General features: G+C 40.8%; 4 protein-coding genes across 6 annotated transcripts; 3 read left to right on the forward strand and 1 right to left on the reverse strand.

The window, feature by feature from the left end:
• The first annotated feature begins 2921 nt into the window (after nt 1–2921).
• Nucleotides 2922–4397, forward strand: LOC111258923 (actin 403). The gene has a single exon (XM_022830515.2). It carries the CDS (start codon nt 3001–3003, stop codon nt 4129–4131), a length of 1131 nt encoding a protein of 376 aa, XP_022686250.1. The 5' UTR covers nt 2922–3000; the 3' UTR covers nt 4132–4397.
• A 2154-nt stretch (nt 4398–6551) lies between these two features.
• On the forward strand, nt 6552–11747 carry LOC111258920 (uncharacterized). 2 transcript variants are annotated; one of them, XM_022830511.2, is made up of 9 exons: nt 6552–6864; nt 7081–7128; nt 7548–7678; nt 8015–8127; nt 8296–8459; nt 9755–9968; nt 10483–10555; nt 10651–10816; nt 11535–11747. In XM_022830511.2, the coding sequence occupies exons 1-9, from the start codon at nt 6565–6567 to the stop codon at nt 11643–11645; spliced, it is 1320 nt and encodes a 439-aa protein (XP_022686246.2). In that variant the 5' UTR covers nt 6552–6564; the 3' UTR covers nt 11646–11747. The 2 variants fall into 2 exon arrangements, with proteins under 2 accessions (XP_022686246.2, XP_022686247.2); XM_022830512.2 differs by lacking the exon at nt 7548–7678 and having other exon boundaries at nt 8040–8127.
• A 90-nt stretch (nt 11748–11837) lies between these two features.
• Nucleotides 11838–26905, reverse strand: LOC111258921 (uncharacterized). Of its 2 annotated transcripts, none has more exons than XM_022830514.2 (5): nt 26385–26905; nt 20331–20872; nt 19881–20015; nt 19563–19678; nt 11838–12173 (listed from the first exon to the last, which is right to left on the reverse strand). In XM_022830514.2, the coding sequence occupies exons 1-5, from the start codon at nt 26623–26625 to the stop codon at nt 12170–12172; spliced, it is 1038 nt and encodes a 345-aa protein (XP_022686249.1). In that variant the 5' UTR covers nt 26626–26905; the 3' UTR covers nt 11838–12169. The 2 variants fall into 2 exon arrangements, with proteins under 2 accessions (XP_022686249.1, XP_022686248.1); XM_022830513.2 differs by lacking the exon at nt 11838–12173 and adding an exon at nt 16456–18904.
• On the forward strand, nt 14017–15281 carry LOC111258924 (actin 403-like). The gene has a single exon (XM_022830516.2). The coding sequence runs from the start codon at nt 14097–14099 to the stop codon at nt 15225–15227; it is 1131 nt and encodes a 376-aa protein (XP_022686251.1). The 5' UTR covers nt 14017–14096; the 3' UTR covers nt 15228–15281.
• Nucleotides 26906–27124: the final 219 nt, after the last annotated feature.

Genomic DNA, 27124 nt, shown 5'->3' on the forward strand with positions numbered 1-27124 from the left:
AGATAGTCTACATTCGAAAGACCGAGTGTGTACATAGTTTTGTTCTACGAAGAGTCTACCGTTTGAAGCAATATTTAATGGCTATATCGGCCGTAGAATCCGAAACAGTGTTCTACAAATGATCAGCATTGTGGCAGAATAATTGACCCGCTAACGAGGTAGGTACCTGGTCAGTTACAAAAGTTTTATTTATTGTTTGCAGGGCCAAACTTCTTGCTTCAGTTGCTTTCTCGGTGTATTTATAAGCTCTCCATGTCATGATTACGTTTTCTCCTATGTACGTATAGCAGTAAAGAAATATTTGCAGGTCGCTGGCCGTCAATAGGTGACAAGCCGGCATTAGCAACTGAGGAACATTGCAAAATTTGGGATCGTTATAGGTTTTCTTGTTAATTTGTACAGTTATGATCGTAAATTTTTGGTTAAAATCTAAGTCATGCTGTTCTCCTGGACTCCTCTAACCGCTCCCTAAGCCAACTCCTACCACCAATAAGTAAAACCTCACAACCTGATATGTAGCCTCCATAGTACGAAAATTTATTGTTATAGACATTTCAAGTCAATTTAAGTCTGGATCCGTTGAATTTATTCACGCTCCACTGTTTACCTACATATCACTCAGTCTCCTAACTTAAGGGAAGAAACTAACAGGAAAAATAGTCATCCGCCTGATAACAGATTTAACAGATGGACAACTTCACCCTGGGTGTATATATACTGTAATAGCTATTTTGAACCTATCGACCTTTGATTTCTACCTCACTAACCTACCATACCTCTACTCGAGACCCGAGTGTCTACTAGTCAGTCGGTTTAACGGCTTTCGACAAAAGGACGAAGAACGCAGGTAAAAAAAAAGCGCACCGTCATGCTGGTTTTTGGCAATTGAAGCTAGGTATAAGAGGTGATTGTTCGGGTGGTCTGGCGGAGCGTTTTGGGCAATGCTCTGTTCAGGCCTGTTGGGCTAACAGATATACCTGCATTAAGAAAAAAAAATTGCCGTCGCATTAACTTAATGTAATTTAGTGAAAACTATATAAAAATGTGTTACTACGTATTAGGTTGAAAAAATTAAAATAATACGACGAAGGCTATAGCGACATTACTGATAAATCCGTGTTAATACTACTGTTACACCCGGTCATATTTGATAGTTAAGACTATCCTCGTAGAAATCACATAAAACTGCGCTCAGGGGCAACGTACCACTTGTACGTTTACAGGCAGACAACTAAACGAGGTCGCTTGTTCTATAAAAACCTATGGCAGGTTTTAGACGCTTGGCCGGCAGCTTGTATCTGCGCAAGCTGCAAGGAAGCTTGCGTACACCACCACACCGCTGCCGAAAGTGTTTGGAGGCGCCTGTGAACTACGTAGAGCGCCTTGCCTTTATAGGTATCATGACAGCCTGAGCTGCTGGCAAAGTTTGAGAAGCAAAACACAGTCAAATAGATAATCTTAATTAACTAGTATTGAAATCAGCGTATATGTAGCATTTTTATACGATATGTCCAAAATATTAATTTAGCCGTATTTTAAGTCGTCTTTAGGCACTTGATAGGTGTCATGGTATACTCGGATTGAGGCATACATATTCCTGAGGGTTGGTGTTCTGATGAGTTTCAAATTAACAAGCTTGTTATAATTATTACGGTTATTAGTGCCTATAGAACGTCTTGAGATTGAACAGACAGAAATTTATGCTAACCGCTTCGCTGAATCGTGAACTGTCATTTTCGGAAATGGCGTGTCCTCGTTGGATAATTAGCACTGGAGTTTCGTGCCCAACTAAGTTTTCTTTTATTTTTTGGCAAATACAGAGTTTTCGCTAGACGCCAAGTGGAGATCGGTGATGCCTACGTTTCTATGATTGGATGTTTGTCCGTCCTATCAAAGGCCTTCGTAATGCGCGTACTTCACCACAATTGTTCTCTAGATATATACATATATAATTAGAATACTTAAGAAACTATATTTGCATGTCTTGCTATATGCCTCGCTATACTAAAAGGTAAAATATATGTTATTTTTTAAAAACGTAGCCTCCTAAGCGAGAAAAAACTGAGATAAGGGCGTAGCTGTGCAATTCAGCTAAGTAACATTGTTGCCGCTTCCATTATACACTACGATCGTATCAGTAAGTATGCATCAGAAATTTGTTATGCCGTCTTTGCCGGAAAGAAAACTTATTATGATGGTGCACTAATTCGTAACAAACATTCTACACTCCTAATATTTTTCGAAACATGTACGCTTATTTTAGTTGAGAAATCGCATCTAGACAAAAAGTTAAATCAAAAAAATAGAACCGCCGGTGTGCTGCACTTAACTTGTCTTGAAGTGTGCCATGAATTGCTTAAAGTTTATCGGTTATCCTTTGGGCGCGTGTTTGTACCAGTGCCTTTATGGGTTACAATTATGGAGAGAAAAAAAAAAGCATCGATTTAGTCTAACGCTAATCCGACATCTTAACGGATTCGGCGGTTCTCATTGATCTAATCTAGCATGTTAACCAAAGTATCTAGCATCCGCTTCCAGTAGATCCGAAAATATCTAAACACTTGCACAACGCTCGTATTATGACCGTTGCAGTAGGGTTACGGAATGGTGATGTACGTTGCACTCTTCATGATTGACGAAACCCTATGTGAGATTTACTAAAGCCACGTTTACTAGACCACCGTTTGACAACACGTTTGAGTTCAGCAATTATTACATTGCAGAACTGGTTAGTCGTTGCAAGGGTGTTAGTTACCTCTAATCGGCTGGCTGCCGATCAGTGTTAGCAAAAAATGGTCATAATACTGCCCAAAACTTCCAGCATGTCTTCGAATTCGAGGAATGCAGGGCCCATTTTTGTCTTAGTGGGAGGGCTACTAGGTCCGCCAGAGGGCGTTTTGTTGCAGTACTTAAGCCCTAAAGCGGACCCTTGCCACCAGTGTTGCTGAGGCAATCGGTGTGTTCAGTGGTGTTCGTTGTCTGACTCAGGACCTACTCAGAATGTGTGACGACGACGTTGCCGCCCTGGTCGTGGATAACGGATCAGGTTTGTGCAAGGCTGGATTCGCCGGGGATGACGCTCCCCGGGCCGTCTTTCCGTCAATTGTAGGTCGCCCAAGGCATCAGGGTGTGATGGTCGGTATGGGTCAGAAGGACTCGTATGTCGGCGATGAGGCCCAATCGAAGAGGGGTATCCTCACTCTGAAGTATCCCATCGAGCACGGTATCGTTACTAACTGGGACGATATGGAAAAGATCTGGCACCATACCTTTTACAATGAGTTGCGTATCGCTCCTGAAGAGCACCCTGTACTGCTCACCGAGCCTCCTCTTAATCCTAAAGCCAACCGGGAAAAGATGACCCAGATCATGTTTGAGACTTTCAACACGCCCGCCATGTATGTTGCCATCCAGGCCGTGCTTTCTCTATACGCTTCTGGTCGTACCACTGGTATTGTACTTGATTCCGGTGATGGTGTCTCCCACACCGTGCCTATCTATGAAGGCTACGCTCTGCCCCATGCCATCCTCCGTCTCGATCTTGCCGGCCGCGATCTGACTGACTACCTCATGAAGATCCTCACTGAACGCGGTTACTCGTTCGTGACTACGGCTGAGCGTGAGATTGTGCGTGATATTAAGGAGAAGCTGTGCTATGTCGCCCTTGACTTTGAGCAAGAAATGGCCACCGCAGCCTCGTCTTCTTCCCTTGAGAAGTCGTACGAGCTGCCCGATGGTCAGGTGATTACCATCGGTAACGAACGTTTCCGTTGCCCTGAAGCTCTTTTCCAGCCCTCATTCATCGGCATGGAGTCATGTGGTATTCACGAAACAACGTTCAATTCGATCATGAAGTGCGACATTGATATCCGTAAGGACCTGTATGCCAACACTGTGCTCTCCGGTGGAACCACTATGTACCCCGGTATTGCTGACCGTATGCAGAAGGAAATCACCTCGCTGGCCCCCTCCACCATGAAGATCAAGATTATCGCTCCCCCCGAGAGGAAGTACTCCGTCTGGATCGGTGGTTCGATCCTCGCTTCCTTGTCCACCTTCCAGCAGATGTGGATCTCAAAGGAAGAGTACGATGAGTCCGGACCTGCTATCGTCCACAGAAAGTGCTTCTAGACATATTCGTCACAGCTTCAGATCATCAAGTCACACTGAATGTATACCGTCGAAGCCGCATCACATTGGCGCACCAGTTGTCCGCAACACTCGACCGCAACTGTTGTCTGCCATCTGCGCCATCGCACGCAAGCAGTACGTTGGATACGTGCTTACAGTTTCTGTATCTCTTTATCGTTTGCACGCTTGTTGCACGTTGTTGAAAGGCCCATTTAACGTCAATGGAGGACTAGGTCAATAAAGAAAATCTGCGCGTTCCATCTTTAGGCGTTGACTCTTTACTTAAAATAGCTATAGGTAATGTATTGTAAGATTTATATAAAATATAAAAGACAAGTCATCGCATTGTATAAGAACACGAGTAGCAGCAAACATGTGTTCACGGATCATTTTATATTACGATATTTTTATTCTACTAGGCGTTTTAAGTTTAGATAAGATCCTACCGTTCCAAACTTACCCATAGCGCTCTCTGTGTCTAGATAAAATGGTCTGTCTATTTTTGGCATTGTTCAATTTGTTTGTGTTTTCATAGCCGTTAGATATACTGATCTGATCATTTTGAGCTGTACATTTTTCCGCTCTAGGTTTGTGTGTCGGCTAAGGTGGGAACAGATCAACAAATTATCTTTTTCTCAGAAGCTATGAGTGATGAGAACGTCTCGAGTGGCCGGCTTCTACAGCCTAATAGGGCGATGGGACGATAGCCTTTTTCCAGCCACGGGCGCGCTATTCAGCCGTTTTGAGCGTTGGCTGTTAAGAACCAGTAGGGTCTGGGCGTGTGGGCGAAAGGGCTGCGAAAGCAATGAGAGGAATGTCTGTAGGGCCGGTAGGCCTCGTCATCATCCAAGATTCGCAAAACAGACTTAATCTGCGCTGGCCTCTCCGATGAGATCTCTGACACCGTGCCTTTTTTCTACGGGTCTCTCTGTATATACAGTTCGGGAGTTCAAAACAAGCATTCTTTCTATGTCGTCAGGTTCTTACCGAGCTTCACTTCTCTGTAGGTCTATCAGCTCTGTTTATAAGTAGGAATAACTGGTTGAAACTAGAATTACCTGCTGCTGTTACATATTACTTAGATCGTGATTAAACAAATGTTTTAGACGTAGATGGTTGATTTAAAAATGACTAATATATTTCACATATTTCATATAACTTTGTGTAATATACAAAATCGAAAAGTGACGAAATATTATCGACGTGTTCTGGCTAGCTGGGTATAATGAGTTGTAACTTAAGTTTAGATTACCTTAGCTTCGTATTTAAAACAAGGCAGAAGATCAATTAGTTCCATTCCACCGTTATGTCCATAAAGGCTGAATGTGGAAATTGAAAAAAAAAAAGGATCGGTTGCGAGATCAGCTCTTTTCTGCTTGCTAGTCGCTTACACAAAAGGAAAGCAAGTTCTAGCGACTGACATAAATCTCCGTTTTTTTTTTTTTTAACTAAAATTGGTTTCATATACGAAGTTTTATTTATTTCATCCAAGAAGTTAAGTTATTTTGGTTTTTGTACGAATGTTAAGGCTTCTTCTATAGCCCTGAGTAATAATGATAAAGCTGGCCATTTTTTTATCATCTAAATTAGAAAAGCTTTGATTGAGCTTGGATAGCTGTGCACCTAATAAGACGCACACCCTGCATAGCTGTCTCAATCGGCAGACAACTAAATCTCACGGAAAAGATGATGCTCTTCTAAAGAACGCGTTTGAAACTATTGCTGGCAAACAATAACATGGAGCCTACTTTTGCAAGAATTGGCTATGCGTTACTAATAATCTTATCATATCATTATACTTCGATACCTCATATTCCAACAACAAAAATCTACAGCCCACAAATAATGGAGTACGTTTTTGTGTTCTAAAAACAACTGATGTTTCGCATCAAAACATCAATATCTATTTGAAGTACACGTCTAATATTAATGAAGTTACGGCAAACGAAGTTGTTGTGAGACTTGCGTGGTTTTACAATTAGCCATGGTTTAATATCATTTTCCATACGTTTGTCAACATGCTTCGTAACTTTTATCAATTAATCTTTGTTTCACCAGTCAAGGACCGAGCCGAATACTAATTTATATCGTTCGATAGGTTGGACCCTTTATGCCTCAGTCTCTAATGAGGCAGCAGTGTACGGACAATAGGCGACGTTGTTTCATTGAATCTCTTTGTTATATTCATAAACTTAAACACGTGAGCATTAGAGTGCTACTGGAAGCCCGATAGGTAAGTTCTAATTGTTACAAACTAGTTGCCCATTTGCTTAAACCCACCTATTAGCCTTTCAGGTATTTTACAATGTTTCTATGTTTAGATTATCTTTTCCTCAGCAATGCTTTGGAATGGGAAGTTCCTATGAAATTACTGCGTGCTAGAATCATTGTTATTTTCAATTATGTATGTTAACGTTTTGGACAGGTACCAAAATGTCTGACCGCTTTCGGCGTACGAAGGTTTCATCGATGGCCACTAAGCGTGGCATATCACGGCTGAACCCTCGTTCTTTTATCGTTAATCGCTTCCCTGGGTGGAGCGCCTTGTGCCATTACATCAGATGGTCACTTATCGCCATTGTGTGTCTTTGTGGATTAATGTACCAATCACTGAAGTCATTTGAAGCTTTTTTTGAATACCCGTATGAAGTGGTCGTTTACGATAGCAGAGGCTCGAATAAATTGCTTTTTCCATCGGTGACAGTCTGCCCTGATATTTGGGTTGATTCGCAGGTAACTTTAACTAGTTTGTCAAATTTAAGAAGAATGTTTTGAGACACCTCTGGTTATCATTTATAAACTAGAGATTTCTAGCAGGCCATTCGATAGATGTCCGTATATGTAATGGTATAATTAAATTAGCAAAAAATCATCGCTCGAGAGCCTCGGAAGTATTTCGAAACGTTCTAAGTAGTACGTAATGACGCTTGTCGTAACGAATATTTTCAGACAAGATACTGCAAATCCGATCCCCGCGTATGCACTTCTATGGGTCAGGTATAGATCAATGTTATTTTGATATTCTCAAGTAACTGCAGTAAAACTTATTTCCTAAATTCACTAAAACTCAGATCGGAATCAGTTTCAACGACGAGCATCGGCAAGTTGCTCATCGAAACGATCGATAGCTCGGAAAACTAGTTAACTTAATTTTTCTATGGTGTATCTCGGCAACCCGATAAATATCATACACATGAATCGATCAGTAGAACAAATATGGCGATTTATGCGGCCATCCAGTTCAGCCTTAATAATCAGTGTAAATAAACGTTGCTTGGATAGAACGTTTGCCATAGTAGGACCACTTGACGGTGCAGCAGAACTTAGAGTTTTGCGTTGTTCTCGTCTTGTGTTGTTTAAGCCTTAAGTTTCTGTCCAGTATTGTGGCTTAAGTTCGAATCGAACATTTTATTCAGATGATCACGATCGGATTCTATCACTTTCAAAACAATGCCACTATGAGACATCTCATGCGATTCGCAGCCCGTGATCTATTCTCATGTAAGATGGTGTCGTCGAAATGTCCCAGCTTTGATTGCTCAGACTTGTAAGTACACCTACCTAACTATAGTTACCTGTGGACTGCCACTACTTAGTATGTCTAGCTACGGTACGTAAGACTCTATAATGGATTACGGCTGCGTTTTGTCTAATGAAACATATCAACCATTTTTTCATGACTGGTACAATGATTGATACAAAGGTAATAGTCGCCTAGGGAAACCATAGCAAGTACAGGCTCATTAAGAAAAAGTAGTTCATCTCATTGCCATAGCACGGTGTATTAGAAGTGTCAAAGGATAGTCATACAGGCATTGTCTTTCATATATATATATATATATATATATATAGCTATGTCAATGATCTGATTTTTACGTCATAGCATAAAACCGTCGTATTTTCGGCAGCCCCGCGCTCAGTGCTACATGTTGGATGTTGTGCAGTTTCTCCCAAAGCTTCATCCGTTTCACCAGTGCAACGACATCTGGTCATATAGTAAGTCAGTGTTGAGGCTTTTTCCATAAGAACAACTGACCCATTTGACGACGGTGCCGATCGTAAAATATTGGTTTTTATCTACAAGAGTACTATATCATTTTTTTCATTGCCGCAATATCGAATAATAAACTAGTTATAATTTCGACCTGTTCTGATCTCGTTTAGGACTAGATTTATACTCGCAGTGGAACCCATCTCGAGCAATGCGTTTGGCCTCAGATACGATGGATACAGCAGTCTTCGTGCAGGGTCCAGGAAGTTCCACTCCATCACGACAACCCGATGTTGAGTTGCCCACTGGCAGAACTTTGCGTATTGGTGTACGGCAGGTAAGTATACACATTCACTTAGACTGCGGTCAATTCGATCGCGGAATTGAGTCGCCTTACGTTCTAATAAAATGCAGGGCCGTGGTTATATTGGACGTCTTTTTCCAATAGTGACTCAGCTCGTCGACAGTGTAGAAGAAAAGTTAGGGCTCAATTGATCCCCCGTCTTAAATACGCAATCGGCAAATCAGAGTATTTTTTTGATTGGCTGGAAAATTTATTATCGATTTAAATAATGCGAATTTTCTGCTTTCAACATAATAGCATCATTGGCAATAGTTGGACAATATTGGCAATGTCGGTACTTCTCCAGGAGCACTTAAAACAATATATTTTAGCTATAATTTTATAACTTTTCGTTGTGATCGTATCGGCCTACCATTGAATGAACGTTATCACTATTTAAATATTCGATAAATTTATGGTGCTCGAAGCTAAGGTTCGCCTTTTGATCTAATTTCAAATTCGGCTAAAAAATTCTATAGAAAACATGTGCATCGCTGCAGGAAAGAACAAACTTTCTTAGCGTATGCGTTGCCTCACATAATATCCTGCCTATAGAAACTATTTCGGTTCTTTTCTTCCAAATCTGATGATATTTTCTTCAGAATTGTAACTTTTGGCATTTGACAAGCAAAAGGGCAATATTGGCAAATCCGTTTCACTAACCAAATGATGGTAAGTAGGCAACTTTAGTTCTGACAACGATCTAAAGCAGCTCCTGTATAATGGAATTTTTACTTAAAAGATGTCTCGATCTTTTTGGGAGCCTAGGTTGCCTATACTGTAGATGTGATATCCGAAAAGGTTAAAAAAGATCGCTTAATCATAGCTTATATACTATTAGTAAAATAACTTGCAAAAGTTTTACTGTGAATGACTTATAAAAAAAAATATATATATATATATATATATATATAGAGAAAAGTTAATTCTTTTTGATGCCAGATATCTAATGGCTTTTAAAAATATGGAAATACGTTACCAAATTTAAAAAAATAAAAACCATATTTTAAAAACAAGCGAAATGTTTTGCGCGGCAAAACGCTCTGTGAAATCGTATGCGCACTGCAATATATAAATTGAATTGTAATCTTCTTTGATTGAATTTTCAAACAAAGAGACGGTGAAGAGTCGACTTTTCTTGCTAACACTAGATAATTTTAGAACGATAGTATTCACTTTGATGAATCAGCGATGAAGACTAATTGACGCGAAAAAAAGATCGCTTCCGCATTGTCGATTTATCTGTTTTCTATCGTATTACTCACGCATCTACGTTTCTCTATTTTCAGTTGGTGACGGAAAGGCTACGATATCCGTTTCAATCCGACTGCCGTACTTATGAAAGGTTTGGCCCGGCGTTTTTTGGTCAAGAAAGTAGGGAATATTGCGCTCAGAAATGTATGATCCGTGAAGAGATTGAACTTTGTGGATGTGCGCTAAACTTACACGAGTTCGCCGAGACAGTCGTCAGTGCAGACGTCATGTGCAACATACCCCTAACATGTAGGTACTTACCTGTACATACGTTTCTGTGATTTTATACAAAAGTGTAGTGCACAGATAAAATAAAAAGCGTAATCCAAACTGGACAGTTATTGTGCTTCTCCTAAAATAAGCCCCAGGGCAATAGGTAATTTCACTTGGTTGTGTTTACTAAACTTAGAAAACCACGCTGCATGGGAGAAAACGCTGGTGATAGGATCATTCTAACCGAGCGAAAGTAAAATCTGTTTTAGCGCTCCATGCATTTCCAATCGAGCGATACCTGTTTACTGCTGGTCGAGTGTTCAATCGAAGTTGATTAAGCTCTTTCTTGCCTCTAATACGTTTGTTTGGACGCTTGATGACGTTTCTAGAATAGAAACCGTCATATGTATGCTATTCTGGAATCTGTTGGTGTTTATAGCACGACAAGAGCATAGAAGGTTGGCCACTTTGTTCCTTTATCTAACATCTTAAGGGATGGTTCAGAATATAAAACATATGTTATTTTCTATATATGACGTTGATGTTTCAGTCAAATGTTTCCAACAAATATCGAACTCGGATGTCGTTGCCCGCTGCACACGACAATGCAACATCCACTGCCGGTATGTCACAGCTGAAGATGTATTCATTAACATCTCCTTGCTGGTTCATATTGCGTATAGTTCATAATGGTACCCCTCCGTTTGATATACTATAGGGACGTCTCATATGATATTAAGGTTTGGTCCGTTCGGGGCTTGGAATACGCGTCAAATGAGATGGGGGCGGATGAAAATTTAACGGAACGTGAAAATGGATATCGTTTACATCTCGAGTTCTACTCGGATAGAATCGAAATCACCGAGGAGCAGCAAAAATTGTCGGTACGTAATGCCAATCGCGTCTTAATGCTCATTTCGTCAACATAATAGCTACCTACTGTCAAAAGAATTTGCCGTATGGGATTAACACGGTCATATCAGAATGTGCCTGAAAAAAAAGGAAAAACGTATCTCGGAATAAACACTTTAATGGAGTGCTTTTAACAACAAAACTCTGGCTAGTACGAAATGGCCTCGAGTAATGTACTTCATAGTTGAGCTTGTTTGGTAGTACAGGCATTGTTCTGATGAGAGTTCTAAATCAAATGACACGAAATACGGCCATATCAACAACTAACAAAAACCGGATACGTACCTAGGGGGTACTGATCAACAACTCAACACTTACGGCTATCAAAAAATATCTTACGTATTTCATAAGAACGAATCAGTTGTTGACACCTACCTGCTGGAAGTAAAAATGAATCCCTGCTTGTTTAGCTAGAACAACGCATAACGTATATAACAGTTGTCTACTCTTCCTTTAGTAATTCTCAATTTCTGGCATGATTTTTTACTTTATAGTTTATCATGAATATAAGCCGTCCCATTTTTAACCAAGGATATAATCAGAGGTTCGTGTTATACAAGAACATTATTTTATGAGGTTTTTTTTTTATCCGCCTTTATAGGACAGCTGTCGTGTGCATGTAAATATACAGATGTACATAATTGGAGTCAATAACTGTTTGGTTTTATTTTTGGTGTGACAAACCCGCAGAGTATTGAGCTGCTTGGACTTTTCGGTGGCTACGCAGGAATGTGGGTTGGACTATCCCTGTTGGATACTCTCGAATATATAAGTTTTGTTTTAGTTAACAGAAAAAGTTGAACGATACATAATTCTGAAATTTACTGAGAGGGATACGCCCTTTAGATGTCGGAACTGATACTGTCGTAATAAAAACAACTAATACATGTCTACATAACCGTTTTCCACACCCTTTTTCTTTCCTATCTAGACAAAACTCAGATACGTTTTCCGATGCTGTATATATAGTCTAGTATTTATTTAGTATTATTATATTAGTAATTAATTTTTCGAATCAATAGAAATAATCCTTTCGACAAATACGAATCAGCAACAAGGGAAAACGTGGCCTCGCGTTTATAGAAATGTTTACCTTGGCGCACGAGAGGCGAAGATACTACATTGTTGACTTGGCCTACGCAAAGTAGGTGGCAGCTATAGTCCAGGAGATGCTCGAGACGGATACCATAGTTTCGTAACTAGTTATTGTTGCACCAGTATAGTCGTAATACAAGTTAGCTTCAGGATTTTATGCTGTCGGAAAGTGCCTCTCCTTGTCTGGAAGAGGAAGCGCTGCCTCGTACGCACCGGAACTGCCACTGTCGTTAGCTGCAACGTCATCAACGAATACATCAGGATATCTCTCCCTTGAGGTGATCGTTCCAAGAACGTCCTGACTTACTGTGCCTTCGCTGATCTTAAAAAAGCCTTGTCGCTTCTTCGTAACTTTTTTTATTTTGGACGTCCTTAGGTATATTCGTTGCCGTTATCCAGTGGCTTCTCTTATTTGAATCTAATATATACGACTCTTGAGCCTTGACAACAGCGTAAATAAAAGGGGTTTCGTTTGTCATTAATAGTACTTCGCTGTCGCCGTGCGGAGAAGGTAGCCCCAAGCGAAAAGCATTGAAATTAAAGCTTCTCGCAAAGGATCTTTTAGCTCGGACCTCCACCGTGCGAATCTACTTAATTCTGCTCTCACGGGTTCTGGAGAACGTATTCGGTTCTAAGTTCCTGACTTAAATAAAATCATTTAAATACGCTCGCACGAAGAGCCAATTACAAATGCCTAAGAAGCTTTTTTACCAACAAATAGTTAGAGGATGAATATATATATATTTTGCCATCGTTGATGCTGGTACATTAACGTTTTTTTAAACGCAGCTTTACTTTTAGTAAAAAAGATCTTCAAAAAATGTGAGGATAAGCCAAGGCTTTAAGAACCAGGACATAGTACTCGTGAGTTCAAAAATGTTTTCGTCGGTCAGAATTTTGAGGGTATTTTTGACTTTAATTCCCGGCTTGTTGTTTGCATTTTTTAATCACAGAACTTGCTGAACTTCTGAAAACTGAATTACGTACATAAACGTGACCTTTACTACGTCGTCCATTGTAGTCCACTCTAAGAATTAATCGATTTCACAAGTTCTTACCGTACGCGCTTTGTTCAATTTTATACCTTTCGCCCCTCAGATGAGGAGCCCTTGTTAGACGTAATTCTCATATTTGTTTGGTAAAGGTTCCAAGTGCATCCAAAAAGTATAAATTTGAAATTTTAGTACTGAATAGAAACATCTTTCATCAAGTATTACCCTTCAAATTTCGCCATATTCTATTTACTTGAAGAGCATCATTTCATAACTTTCAAAGCGTCTATAAATGAAATTATTTTTACCTGGGTGCAATATTTACGTAAAAGCACAAATACTCATCTACATTAAGTAACGAATCCTATGATTACATTCGATATTGGTGTCCCGATCGTCCTGGTACCCGTGAGCCCACAAGCGAGTCATCATCGGATGCTTATACGCAGTGTAGAACTGATATTAACCTCCGCGAGAGTCAAGCGAAAATGAACCCGCCCACCAGGAGACGTTTTTGACCGAGCTCTTAAAAAGTCATTTATAGATTTACACGCTGCCTTTGACACGCTTACTATTTTTATTGTTTATATGAAGTCTATATCGACTATATCGTCCATTAAAATAGAGCCCTGAGGTATATATTGATATCACTTATTCCTTATGCTAAACGTTACATGTTCATTTAACAAATGGTCACGCTAACTTAGAATAGTGCTAGGCTTGTTTATTAAAGTACCCTTACGTCAACGGTCGGTGATATCTTTTTTAGGTTAGTATCACAAATTCACGTTAGAATCACATGGCTTCTGTGCGTTGGTCAAAAATATCGCACGCTTGTTTGAGCCAAATAAGCCAACTCTTGTCAAGTACATTGGCAACATCAGGCACGTCGAAATACTTTGGTGGACCTACTCGGTTATTGACTATCCTTGACTTCCCGGTTCTATAGCAGTCTTCTGCGGTATCGCTACTGCTGGGCAAATTAGGCTGCGTCAAACGTCGACTCGTCGCCTTGTAGGGCGCTGCGAGAGCCTCGACCCTCTCCGACCTAGCCTGAGGGCGCAGTAGGTTATAGGCCTATAGAAAGAAGTTGGCCGTCGCAGAGTGGTTTCGATCGTTGGTCTAGCCATCTGGTCTGAGAAGAACCTATACAGTTCTTGACACCATGTGTGACGACGATGTTGCCGCCCTGGTCGTGGATAACGGATCGGGTCTTTGCAAGGCTGGGTTCGCCGGAGATGACGCTCCCCGGGCCGTTTTTCCGTCAATTGTAGGTCGGCCGAGGCATCAGGGTGTGATGGTCGGTATGGGTCAGAAGGACTCGTACGTCGGCGATGAGGCCCAATCGAAGCGGGGTATCCTCACTCTGAAGTATCCCATCGAGCACGGTATCGTTACTAACTGGGACGATATGGAAAAGATCTGGCACCATACGTTCTATAATGAGCTGCGTATCGCCCCTGAAGAACACCCCGTGTTACTCACTGAGCCTCCCCTCAACCCTAAGGCTAACCGTGAAAAGATGACACAGATTATGTTTGAAACATTCAACACTCCCGCCATGTACGTCGCAATCCAGGCCGTGCTTTCCCTGTATGCTTCTGGTCGTACCACCGGTATTGTTCTTGACTCCGGTGATGGTGTCTCCCACACCGTGCCTATCTATGAAGGTTACGCTCTGCCCCATGCCATCCTCCGTCTCGATCTTGCCGGTCGTGATTTGACTGATTATCTTATGAAGATCCTTACTGAGCGCGGTTACTCGTTCGTGACTACGGCTGAGCGTGAGATTGTGCGTGATATTAAGGAGAAGCTGTGTTATGTCGCCCTTGACTTTGAGCAGGAAATGGCCACCGCAGCCTCTTCTTCTTCCCTTGAAAAATCATACGAACTACCTGATGGTCAGGTAATTACTATTGGTAACGAGCGCTTCCGTTGCCCAGAAGCTCTTTTCCAGCCCTCATTTATCGGCATGGAGTCGTGCGGCATTCACGAGACAACATTCAACTCGATCATGAAGTGCGACATTGATATCCGTAAAGATCTGTACGCCAATACTGTGCTCTCCGGTGGAACCACCATGTATCCCGGTATTGCTGACCGTATGCAGAAAGAGATCACTTCCCTGGCCCCATCAACCATGAAGATCAAGATTATCGCTCCCCCCGAGAGGAAATACTCCGTCTGGATCGGCGGCTCCATCCTCGCTTCTCTGTCCACCTTCCAGCAGATGTGGATCTCAAAGGAGGAATACGATGAGTCGGGCCCTGCTATCGTCCACAGGAAGTGCTTCTAAATACCTTCGTCGCGTCGCCGGATTATGGACATTCAATAAACGGCACCATTTTCAGTCTGGCATTCTCATTCTAAGTACTTACATTTTAAGTAAGATCACCTAGGCTAAATGGATATTGTGTGCTACGTACGTTTGGAAGATTTTAATGAAGGTAACCAATTTGCATTAAAAAAAAAAGTCTTTTAAAGCTTAGATTATGGCAGGTATTGTACAAGAAAGCTGACGCGAAGGTGGTGAAAAGCTTACTATTTTCGATCGATAGTTGCTTGACAAATTTAACACTATACAAATGTACTTAACGTAATTATGTACTCGTTTCATATACTGAACGTAATCTCGGAGATTGTCCTACGTTTGCAGGCAATTCGAATCAACTACACACAATCAACCATAAATTTGAACCACGTAAACACATATAGACTAATCCTAGATCAAATGCGGCCTAAGAATTGCATTAAATTTTGCTATCTTGGTAAACCAATTAAGAACACGGTTTTCTATACATATGTATCACTGCATCAATAATAGTTTGGCCTACGTGTGCTTCTAGTTAAGATGCCTTTGGAAAGGCACTCATTTTAACAAAACGCTCGAGCTGACATACACGGTGAAAGAACGTGTTAACGTTTATCGACAAGCCTGCACACACATATATTCTTTATCCTGTGACATTTTTGTCAGGTATAGGACGCTATACCTTAAGCACTTACTTCAGTTAAATCACAATTTTTCTACGACGTGGTCTGCGTGACAATATGCTCGATGGCCAGCTTTTAGAGTAATTATATCGATGCTATAATAGTAAGACGAAGTAGCCGAACAAAGTTGCTTTTGTGCTTGTTGCCACGTGTTACGAGTCTCGATGTGCACAGGCAACAGCTACGATAGAACGGAATATTAACATTTCGGTAGATGTAATATAGTAGTTTCACAGAGTGACAGGATCTGATGACCTCTTTTTCTGTGTCGAGAGATGTATGTTGGTTCAAAAATGTCCGGCTAAAAGCTATGAAAGTTTAGAGAATTACCAATATACGATTATATAGCAAACGTATGACGGCAGTTCGTACATACAAGCCCGCTTTCAACCGATTAAACAAATAACTAACTGCTAATTATATAATTGCGCCAGCTGTTTGTACGTACCAGCGATAGTCCACTAAGTCAGAGTGGCTATCAATATTAATTAGTGACTGCCGTGACTATATACAAATCAATACACCGAAGGTCTATTAAGAAGAGCAATAAAGTGTTGCTTTATTAAGATTATTAATAAATAGAATGATTATATTACCTTTTGGCCATTTACGGCCTTTAAGTACGATCGTATATTTTATGACAATAGATTTAAATAATGAATAGGTATGGTATCTATTTGAACGTCTCTATTATACAGCGTCGTACTTCATCTGTTTTTTCTTCTTGTCCCTATTTGTGGGCGTTATGGATATGGATGTTTGCTCTGTAAACTGAAACGTATCTGCTAGAAATTTATTAGAAGCAATTGTTATTGGTCCCGACCTATCTCAGTGATATAAGTACGTCCTAAGACTTTAAAAGCTAACTATATATACATATAATGTACGTCTGAACTTAGTTACCTCTCATAGTCTGCTCGTGATTGCAACGAACGGCTTTCGGCTTCAAGTGACACTTTACCGGCCTTGATAATATTTTATGGCTGAGTGAATGAAAACTAAAATTCACAGTGGATGTGTACACATTAAGTATAACATTGTCGCACAGATCGGGCTTCGCCACATCTAAAATATAGCACATATGGCACCCAAATACAATTACGTATAGAAACCTGAACCATTGATTCTTATATGAATAGCTGCTGTTATTCTATTTCAGCTTTCTACAACACGTCTCTGCTAATTGATCCTCTGTTTATCTTGGCCGACGATCATAGAGCCCCTTTGTAAAACAATACACCCAGAATTTGTCAGAAGTTCGTCAAAGCTAGATCTAGCCTTGCTTTCTGTTGCGTTCGGCCGCGAATCGAGGCTCGCCAATGAAAAATAAGACCTACTGAGACACCAGTCATTAGTTGACCTTAGCTGCTTACACAGGGCTCTTTCACTCTAGATATATATATATATATATATATATATATATATATATATATATATAGCGTTTTTAGGGCTGATACATTCTTATATGTAATTATGTTTCCATTGCAAATGTATGGTATATAAAGCATTTATGCAGTAGGTAGATGTTCAGGTAAGGAACGAACGCAAATCGCGGTACCATCATCATATCAATTAGGCTGAGTTTACACGTAATATATATATACGTCGCTAGCTGTAAGGGCGTGGTATAAATGGATGGCATCGACAAAGCTTAGGTAATTTTTCTCTTGTATTCTATTATGACCAGCGATCACTCGGTGGGATAGGCTTAGGCCAGTCCAGGGGAATATTTACTGTATAAAAAATATAATAGCTACTGGGCGTTCAAGTGAGAGGTGCGCTAGTTTACGTTTTCTTTATTCGGAAAGTGTTTTTAGTATCATGCTTGTGGAAATGTTGCGTCTCCAGTAGTGCTATGTAGTTAAGAACCGCATCATTCAGTGGCTATTAACTGTATAAGGAAACACTGAGATTTTCCTAGCAGTCACTGAACATGGCTCAAATAAACAAAGGACAGATAATTATCTAGGAGAGAATCTGACCAGTCCACTTTGTATCTTAAAGTGCAGTGCGCCCGTATAACGAAGTCGCTTTGCGTCAGGTAACGCACCTCCCTTGAAAGTAACACTACATGCCCAGAAGAACATCTCTAACTACCTGCTCAACAAATGATCTTGGTCTACCTATAACGAGTATTTATGTTATAGTTGCAAGTATGATCAATTGCACACGCACCCTAAAGTCTGACCAGTTTGAACAAATGGGCTGATCTTGTAAAGTTCGATTTGCCCGTCGAAGAGTACATTTCGTAGATTGAGAGCATATGACATAGACGCTGGCTGCCACTCATGTGAAAATTTTCTCGAGATCGCAATAGGGAAACAACGAAATCAGGATCGCATATAATACTGTAGTTCTCACAAAATGTTAGTCCAGACACGTATCAGTATTTATACACAATACAATAGTGCAATAATTGAACTCTGTTATTGAATTTAGAACATAAAGAATCTTTTAACACCTGTGACGTTTCGTTTAGAAACAGTCCCAGGCTGTGCCTTTTCAAAATCTTGTTTTTGTAGAACTGACCTCCATGAGCCGGATCGATAAGCCAGCCTCATGGCCATAATTTCTAAAGCTTCGGTTCATGGAACAACATGCCAAACTTAATAGGGAATTTCTGAATAACTCGGGAGCTAATACACAGTAGTCGTGCATAAACGCTACTTGCAGACGCCCCGCTATGAACGAAGAAAAAAAATACCTTTCCCAAAACAAGACCGAAACATAACCTTGCTGTTTATATTTACAAAGGCTAATTTTGATTTGACGATTTGTTGGCAAACAATTTACTTCTTGAGGCAAGAGCTTTCTTCATGCTTGTAGAGATAGCTTTTAAGCGCGAACGCCTTTCCACATCTCCCACAAGTGAACGGCTTAGCCGATGAATGAGTTTGGATGTGCGCGCGAAGATTCGATTTATCGGCGAAGGCTTTACCGCACTGAGGGCAAGAGAACGGCTTCTCGCCAGTATGCGTCCTATCGAAGGCATAGGTTGAAACCGAATTCGTTAACTTTTTGTGTATTTGATTTCTCATATCATTGTCGTATATGATGGACTGGGAGCAGACAGACGGGTTCTTATAATCTTGTGCAATTTTGGTTGTAACAAGAAGCTATCATAATATCAGATGGAGCATGTACTATTTCTTAACGACTTCGGTCATCCACAATTACTATGAGCACAGCAGTAGCTCTTATTCAGTATACAGAAAGTAAGAGATTCCAGTTAGATTTTCAATTTGCCCCTCTTCCGTATGCTGACTGCTATCCGGGAACAAGAGCTACCTAGACTATTGAAAGTTCGATAAGGACCGTACACTTAAAGGTTACCCCCTTCATATTAAGCTTCTGATATTTACGTAAACTTATTACCGACTTGCGAAAAAAAATATACTTCTCGCTAATACAATCACACTTTACAAACTGTCAACTGTAAGACGGAAGTACATTCATCTTATCAGCTTCTAAAATAGGTTCGAAGAAATTCTTTCAGAACGTGACATATATGTAATATGGACTTGGCCAAATTGGATGGCTCAGCTCTTTTAGTCTAGGGAGGCATTTACCACCCTAGACATCAACTGATAGCACAATGGGCGGCCAACGTTGGCCAACAGTTATTCTCGTTACTCACCGAATATGTCCTTGCAAGAGCCATGGTCGTGAGAAGCGTTTCCCGCAATAGGGACATTGGCACCCAGCCCCATGAGTTCGAATATGCATCGACAGTGCAGGAAGAGATACGTACATCTGAGGAATTGCATATGGCATACGTCTGTATAAAGCATCAACTTTAGCCGATATTGACCTGTGTAATTTTGACCGATTTAGCTGATGTTGTACTGTCTTTTACTAAGTATGAAACACCTCGCTCTTTGTGGAACAGCGCAATATAACCTGCTCCTCGAACAATTTAAGCAACCCACACAATCAATGACAAATGGTATCTCACCTTCTCACAGTGGGGGCACCTACGTGCCCTCTTGCATGAGCTCTGCTTCTTGCTTCTATGTGCCTCCAGCTCAGGTACAGACTCAAAACTATCGCCGCAGTCACAACAGCTATGGCCATTATCCTCCGTGTCACCCTATAAAATAACAGAGAACGCATTGCTGGTAACCTCTCATAGATTCAATAGCCAAGAAGATCAAAGTCAGTCTGGTGTAATTTTCTCATCCAAATAATTATTGGCAACATACGTTCTTCAATCCAGCTCCAATGTGTTCCTGTGCTATGGAAAGAAACTCATTTCGTACTCCATGCTTACAATTTGTTTTATCTCTACTACTTGATTGAACGAAATGTATTCAAGCTCAGCTCTAAGTCACTTGAAAGCACTCATGGAAGTACTGAAGTGACCTACCGTGAGCTCAACCCTTAGAGGTCCCATCTTTGTACATACCTCTGTCTCCTTCATGTCAGTCTCATGAGGAGGACTTATGCAGAATTTAGAAGTTGATTCTAAAGCCCTTGACTCATCAGCAGGACTTGAAGTCACACTAACGTCACGCTCCTTTAAATGAGGAGCTGTATCAGGATCATTATCTCGAAGGGCCTTTCGAGCAGCGCGAACTTGTTCTAAAAGTGCATCCATCATTGACCCACGCTTCAATGAATTTTCAATTGCCTGCACCTGTAGAGAGTCATCCACTGTGCCTACTTCGCTCGCTGTCGGAGGCGGCAAAATGCTCTCTACCTGGGGGACTTCAATTGATCCTTGGCCTGGCAGTTTCTTAGCGGTGTCGCCTTCTTGCATATTTAAAGGGTGCGTGTGCACGTACCGGTCCTGTCTAGGTGGCTCTAACGCCATAAACGGGAAACGATGAAAATTAACTGAAAGTGCTTGCATGTTACTGGAAGCCTGCATTGTCGGATGATACAGTTGAGGAACTACGCAATCTCCGCTCGAATCACTGCGAGGGCTCATTGCTGCTGGTTGGAGATCTAAATATAAAGGACAATAACAGAAGAACCATATAATAAGATGCCACTGTACACGAAAAGGTTAATAAGCAGACACACTGTTTATTTAACAAGATCTTTCTTTTTTTTTTACCTATGATTACCTAAGCTATATGCTCCGGCAGAATCGTACATCTTGATTCGATGCGAAATGGCATTCTTAGTTGAGTGGTACTGTGGAAAAAGATGTAGGCGGGCTGGTATTTTTTGGCCTACGATGATATCATTGTATTCGAGTAACGCGCTTGAAAGTTTACATTTTTATTATTTGCTTTTACTCTCGATTTATATGCAAACTGAGCCTTTAAATTGCTTATTAATTGTATTAAAGCATTGTAATATTCGATTTTAGTATAGTATACGTTTAAAAAAAGTCAATTCCTACATAGGTACTTCGGCTTTATTCTAAACAGTCTACGAACGAAACAACCAAATATAAATAAATAATCCGAATCTTCTCTCGCGAATCATGCCCAAGCTACTACGCCAGCCTTTTCGCGAAACGCTAGCTGAGAATAGTACCGCGATGTGTAATAGTTTGGAGTCGATGAGTTCGGCCTAACTGAGAGACAGCTCGAGACGCGCTCGAGCTTACCAACATCACCAAAAGTCGCCACGAGCCACAGGCATAAATTGCCCTCGAAATCTTTCATTTTTTGCACATCTGGTAACCACCCCTAGCGGGAACCCGCTACTAGTGAAGATAACAGCGTCTAAACGGAGCTCTAACTGATGTACACGCTTTACTATGGTCACGATTACGGAGTTGCCTAGATCTAGAGCATCCGGTTGGTCATTTCCGCCGTCCAGATCTTTCGTTGCCCGAATCAAATGCTTGGTAGACAGTGCTGTCGCTCGGGTCACCTCGAGGTCATTTCTTGTTAGATATGCGTTTAGTAGCGAGTTGAAAAGATGAAGGAACCAACCCCGTCTAGAGTCGAACATAACCATGTTCGACTTTGCTGTTTGGCGACGCATTGGGATATGAAGATTTACACCGGCCGATCTAGCGGGAAGATCAAGTTCACTCGAAAATCGAAAGTGTTTGCAGCGCCGCCGACCAGAGTGAGAAGGATAGCCTTAGATAGTAAGAGTACTTTCTTTGATTCGTCGTTTGCGATCCTTTAAATATTCTGCCTTAGGGACGTAAAAGGATCCAGAATAGCGAAAGCAGCAGTCGGCTTGAAACGAACGGACTTCCGTTACAGGGCAAAGGCTACCACGACGGCTATAAACGATAAAACAATAACAATTACTAAACGAACTCCTCGAGACAACGCGAGCCACGTAAGATACTACTGGTAGATGCTCCTTGATCTTGGCACGCGAACGCTCTCAAGCAGATAGTAGTTATACAGGTTAGTACCGGAAGAAAATAAGGACCGCAAACTGATTAAAGACAAACAAAACTACACACAAATCACGTTCACACTAAAGCTATAAGAATATACTCAACAATGCATTGTTTCGAGAGGTAACAATTCATATGACAATAAATTGATAGCCTCGCAGGTCTGCTCGTCATAGAGCAAATAAAAGTACACGGAGTAAAAGAAAATACCAAGCAGCACATTAAGGGGCAGTTTATAGGGGAAGCCCTTCGGCCACGTAAATACAATCTGGTTAGGAATTGCCCTTAATTTGTTCCAATAGAAAACATTATTAGCGTTCAAAAAGTTCGACCGTGGCAATCAATTAATTGCATCTTGCTTTTCTTATTGCCGTCAAAATATAAATAACAATGACCTTCTGCTGTTGTATGGTAAGATAGTAGTAAGACTTTGACGTCATCATCGATATGTACTGAATTACGTTAGCTTGAAAATAAATAAGCCAAATTTTAGATTAGCAAAGTTGTGCTGAGCTCAGCTCTTTAAACATAGTTGTCTTTTTTCATCTCTTTCTTTAATCAGAAATATTATAAGATGTTATGTTGTTAGAAACGAACCTGGCTAACTTTGAACTTCGAATGATAGTTTTTAAGATGTGTTAGAGGTGCTTTCCTTTTTTTTACCGATATTCGGATATGTTTTTCCGGTAGCTATCTGTTTAGGGTACGAAAAGCCCCATAATTTCACGGAAATAGATTGCAAAAATAATCCAGTTTAATCTAGCGTTGGATACCCAAAAGAATGCCAAAAGTTAAAGAATAAGCTAGCTGGAATTTTCAGCGTCCGAGTTATAATTCTATAACGCGTTACATGTGAAAGGCCAGTGGGACTGACCGAGCTCTTACAGAACAAGCTCGGCTTTCGTCTAAAGTCTCTTTGATCGGGGCAACGCGTTCTCGTCCTCGGGTCCGGACATGTCGTTGCTTCCTCGCTAGTCTTCAACACTTCACTCTCCGTTCCTACCATTTCCGTACTCTGCTTTGGCTTAATACCTTTTAGCTTAATATCTTTACCTATCACTGATGAGTTTCCGTGACGCACCCTTCGAGGAATAAGAACTTGGGTACTAAGCGTCGACTTTTTAAGACTCAAAGGTTCCTGAAATAAGTTCTCCTGGAGGAAATTTCATTAGTTTTCGCTGACAAATTTCTTAAAAGACTGAAATATTGACCAAGAAAATTTCGTTTCCTAGTGGCGCATAGTTGGAAACACTTCGAAATCTTCTTGTATCAGCCTAATATGAAGATTTCGCATGCTTCAAGGAAGTTGATTAATATTTATACCTTAACGCTTCAGATGTCGTCTTGCAAACGAAAATCAGGTTTACGCAAAGATTGTTGTTTCAATTATACATAATAGTTTAAAAAAGTTTGGCCTATAAGAATACGCTTGAAACGAGTCGTTGATACCGCAGTACGGGATACGTTAGGGAATCTCAACTTATCGCCGCAACAACTGGGCTCGTTGTATGGCACCATCAAGCCTTCACTGCAGAAAGGTCTCGGTGCTAAAAGAACAGTTGCAGTGCAATATTAATTGGGATGCAAATAATCTCATACGATACAAATACCTAATTGAATCAAAAAGCAGGGTTGTTACCTATGGGTATTCTCACGAGCATCGTACTTAGGTAACCATATGACGTAAACTTTAGATAGGAGGTTTTATCAAGTGATGTTCATTATGCTGAATGACTTATTATAACTGACGCTAGATAAATCAGCTTGGACAGTGTGATTCTGGATATTCTTGGATTCTGGACAGTAAGATGCTGGCATAACGTATTCGAAGCTTTGAGGTCACTAACAGAAAAGCATGATGAACTGAGCCTCCCAAGAGTCATCATTCCAGACTCGCTTCGTTTATGCGACATAACCCAACTTGACACCTTTCAAAGATTTTTATATATCAGCTGACTACACGCGGAACTTTTCACCTGAGCAAATGATGAATTTTTTCAAAGGGAGTAATGAATTTAGAGAACAAATCATTTTCGGCTGCCTGTCGATAACCAAAGAAAATTGTACATATTTCGTCATGTTCTATGATTCATCATTATTGCCTATAGGCCGGCATCTTTTAACCAAGAATATCTTGAAACGACTGGTTCCTACGCGACACGCATCGAACTGTTTACCCATTATTAGCTGGCAAATACGTTACCTACTAGGGTACCATGAGGATAATATTTATCCAACCATTAACCCAAATTACCTCAAGGTGTCAAGATCGATATATGGGATGAACCATGGTTGACATGACTCTTCTAAGGAGCCCTCTTTTTATTTTTAAAATACACGAGCCCAAGTCTCGACAGAGTCCTAATTACGCATAAATAAAGAACCAGCGGTCTACCATAAGTTTTGTTTGATTTAATTGTATACAGAAATCTTTATTAAAATCATCCAGGACTTCGGATCGACTAAAATATATTGTAACGCTTACTGAACCTAACATATGCTAAAGAGTGAAAATACTAACGACTTCTGGTTCGGACCGAAAGCTCGTTGCAGAGCGCCGTTACGCGACGGTATCTGGGAGACGTATTCAGAAGTGAACTATGTAATGATTATTGGCAATGCATTAATGCCATAACTTTCCCTTAGCGACAGGTACCAGGTACATGTAGGTGTAGATTTAACGCCTAATGTCTGGGCAGGGCAATTGATACAATAACTATAAGGAAAAATTTGCATGCGTGTGGGCTTCTCACCCAGACATGAGCAAAGCTCTTGATCTGGTACCTCATTCACGTTTATTTTCTACAGATTATATGTAACACAGACGACAAGGTGTTTATTGTGCACATATAGGGAAGAGCGAACAGCCTCGTCAATCGGCGCCGCAGTCGACCTTCTCCGGTCCAGACAGAACAGATCGACGGCTGGATAGTACAAACGTCATTCTCTGCGGTTTACTTGTGGGTGTTCATGCTGTGTAACTCACAGATCGGCCCATGTAAACAGGTTCCATTGTAAACACATCGGCCGTGCTTGCTGAATACAGTGTGGCAGAGGACCCTCGGAATAGATGTACAGTGTGCGATGACTGCCTAACGCGAAGATGTGGCTAATAATCTAAACCATATGGGGGGGCCCTCACCCCAATAACTGCACCCACTAGTCTATTACATGTTGACAACGTGCAGTATGTCCAGACTGTACGTTGAAGCTGCCATTGAACCCCATCCTCTGCAGTAAAACAACGATGTATCGGATGACCAATATCAAAAGAAACTGTTACCACTAAAGAAACAAAAATGCCGATTATTACGAACCTTGTCTGTCAGGGGAAACGTTTCAATAGCTCATAAGATTGTACATAATTCCATGAAACTAACAATTCGAAGTTTTGTACATGCGCCTTTCAGACACGAAATTGTACTTGTTTGTTAAACACTCTGTTATAAGGTCCTGTAGTACGAAATAATAACAAAAAAAATATAGATCTTAAATCGCTTTTTTTTCGAGACACTTCACATCAAGTTTAGGAGGGGAAGCGCCACGGTACTTCACATGAATTAAAATGCTACCGATCTCGATTTAAAAAAAAACAACCATAATGCTGTTCGATACATTACAATATATAGAAAGACAAAAAACAATTACTTCATAAGGTGCGTAATAAAATAATGAAATTGCTAATTTCAGCTGAGCAACCAAGCCTTTGTTTCTTCTATGACGATTAATTTCACATCTAAATTGTTAAGAAAAAGGGATTTTATATGCTACAGAGGGAATATATGGAGATTTTTTACACACATCTCAAAAAAAACTCCAACTGCTGCACGGATTGCCTTTCAGGTCTATTATGTGATCACCTTCTTCCACGACATGGATTTAGACGGAGTTTTCTTACAGCTACAAAGTACTCGTTGATGATAACATGATGGTTGGAAAATGCTCATATATTTTGGTTGGCCGTGATTAAACCTCAGTTAATTGCAAGTGTCAGTGCAAGACTTTTGAATTAATCTATTTTGGTTATTCTGCCTACCGCTAACGCTACATAAATAGTGTGTAGATAAAGAATTTTAACACACGACTCAGAAAAGATTCCGACGCAAAAGTTTTATATCATAGGCGTTAATCGACGAAGCTCACCTGTGAAACTTTTTGCAGAAGTCGCTGAATCATAGCCTCCAAGAGCATCATCATCTTCATGCCACACTTCGGGGTGGCTCTTCGATAAGCTGAATGATGGGAGCTCTCCAGAGGGTCCAAGGCAAATCTCTGCCTCTAGACCTTCGACATCAAGAGCTCCCATTTCCTCAGCAGCATGTCGGAGTGCCAATCGCCATTTATGCTTGTAGCGTCGATGACACAAAAGAAATGAACGTGGCATTTTGCTGGATCTGCACTTTACGAAGACACAGCTTTAAAATTTGTTCGGCACTTTTTTGAAAATCATTTTAATAAATTTCGTTAGAGTTCACACGTTAATCTGAGCAATTTATGCGTTCATTCGGACAAGTCGATTTCGTGCAGAAACAATTCTTTGCATCTCAGTTCATTAGGTCTTTGGCTTTAGAGGTTACAACTATCCCGACTGTCACTGTCCTCTATTTCTAATTGTGGCTTTCTCTACTCGACCTTCTTTAGGTTACGATGGGCGCCCTGTCGACACCCAGCCGGAGCCAAAGTTGGTCTCGGAGTGAGTGTCTCTCTGGCGTTCGGATCAGTACCGTATCGGTACATGCGTAAGGCACACACAGCGCGCAGCCGCTGCGGAATTGTCGGATGGAGGACTCGGTTTGGTAGATGAGACAGTGAGTTCGGCGCGCCTTATTTACTTCTACGCTACTCTCTCCACTGTTGCGGAGGTGCTACCGTTCAGGACCAGC

The sequence above is a fragment of the Varroa jacobsoni genome, unplaced genomic scaffold, assembly GCF_002532875.2.
Source record: "Varroa jacobsoni isolate VJ856 unplaced genomic scaffold, vjacob_1.0 scaffold_275, whole genome shotgun sequence".
Classification (NCBI taxonomy): Eukaryota; Metazoa; Arthropoda; class Arachnida; order Mesostigmata; family Varroidae; genus Varroa; species Varroa jacobsoni.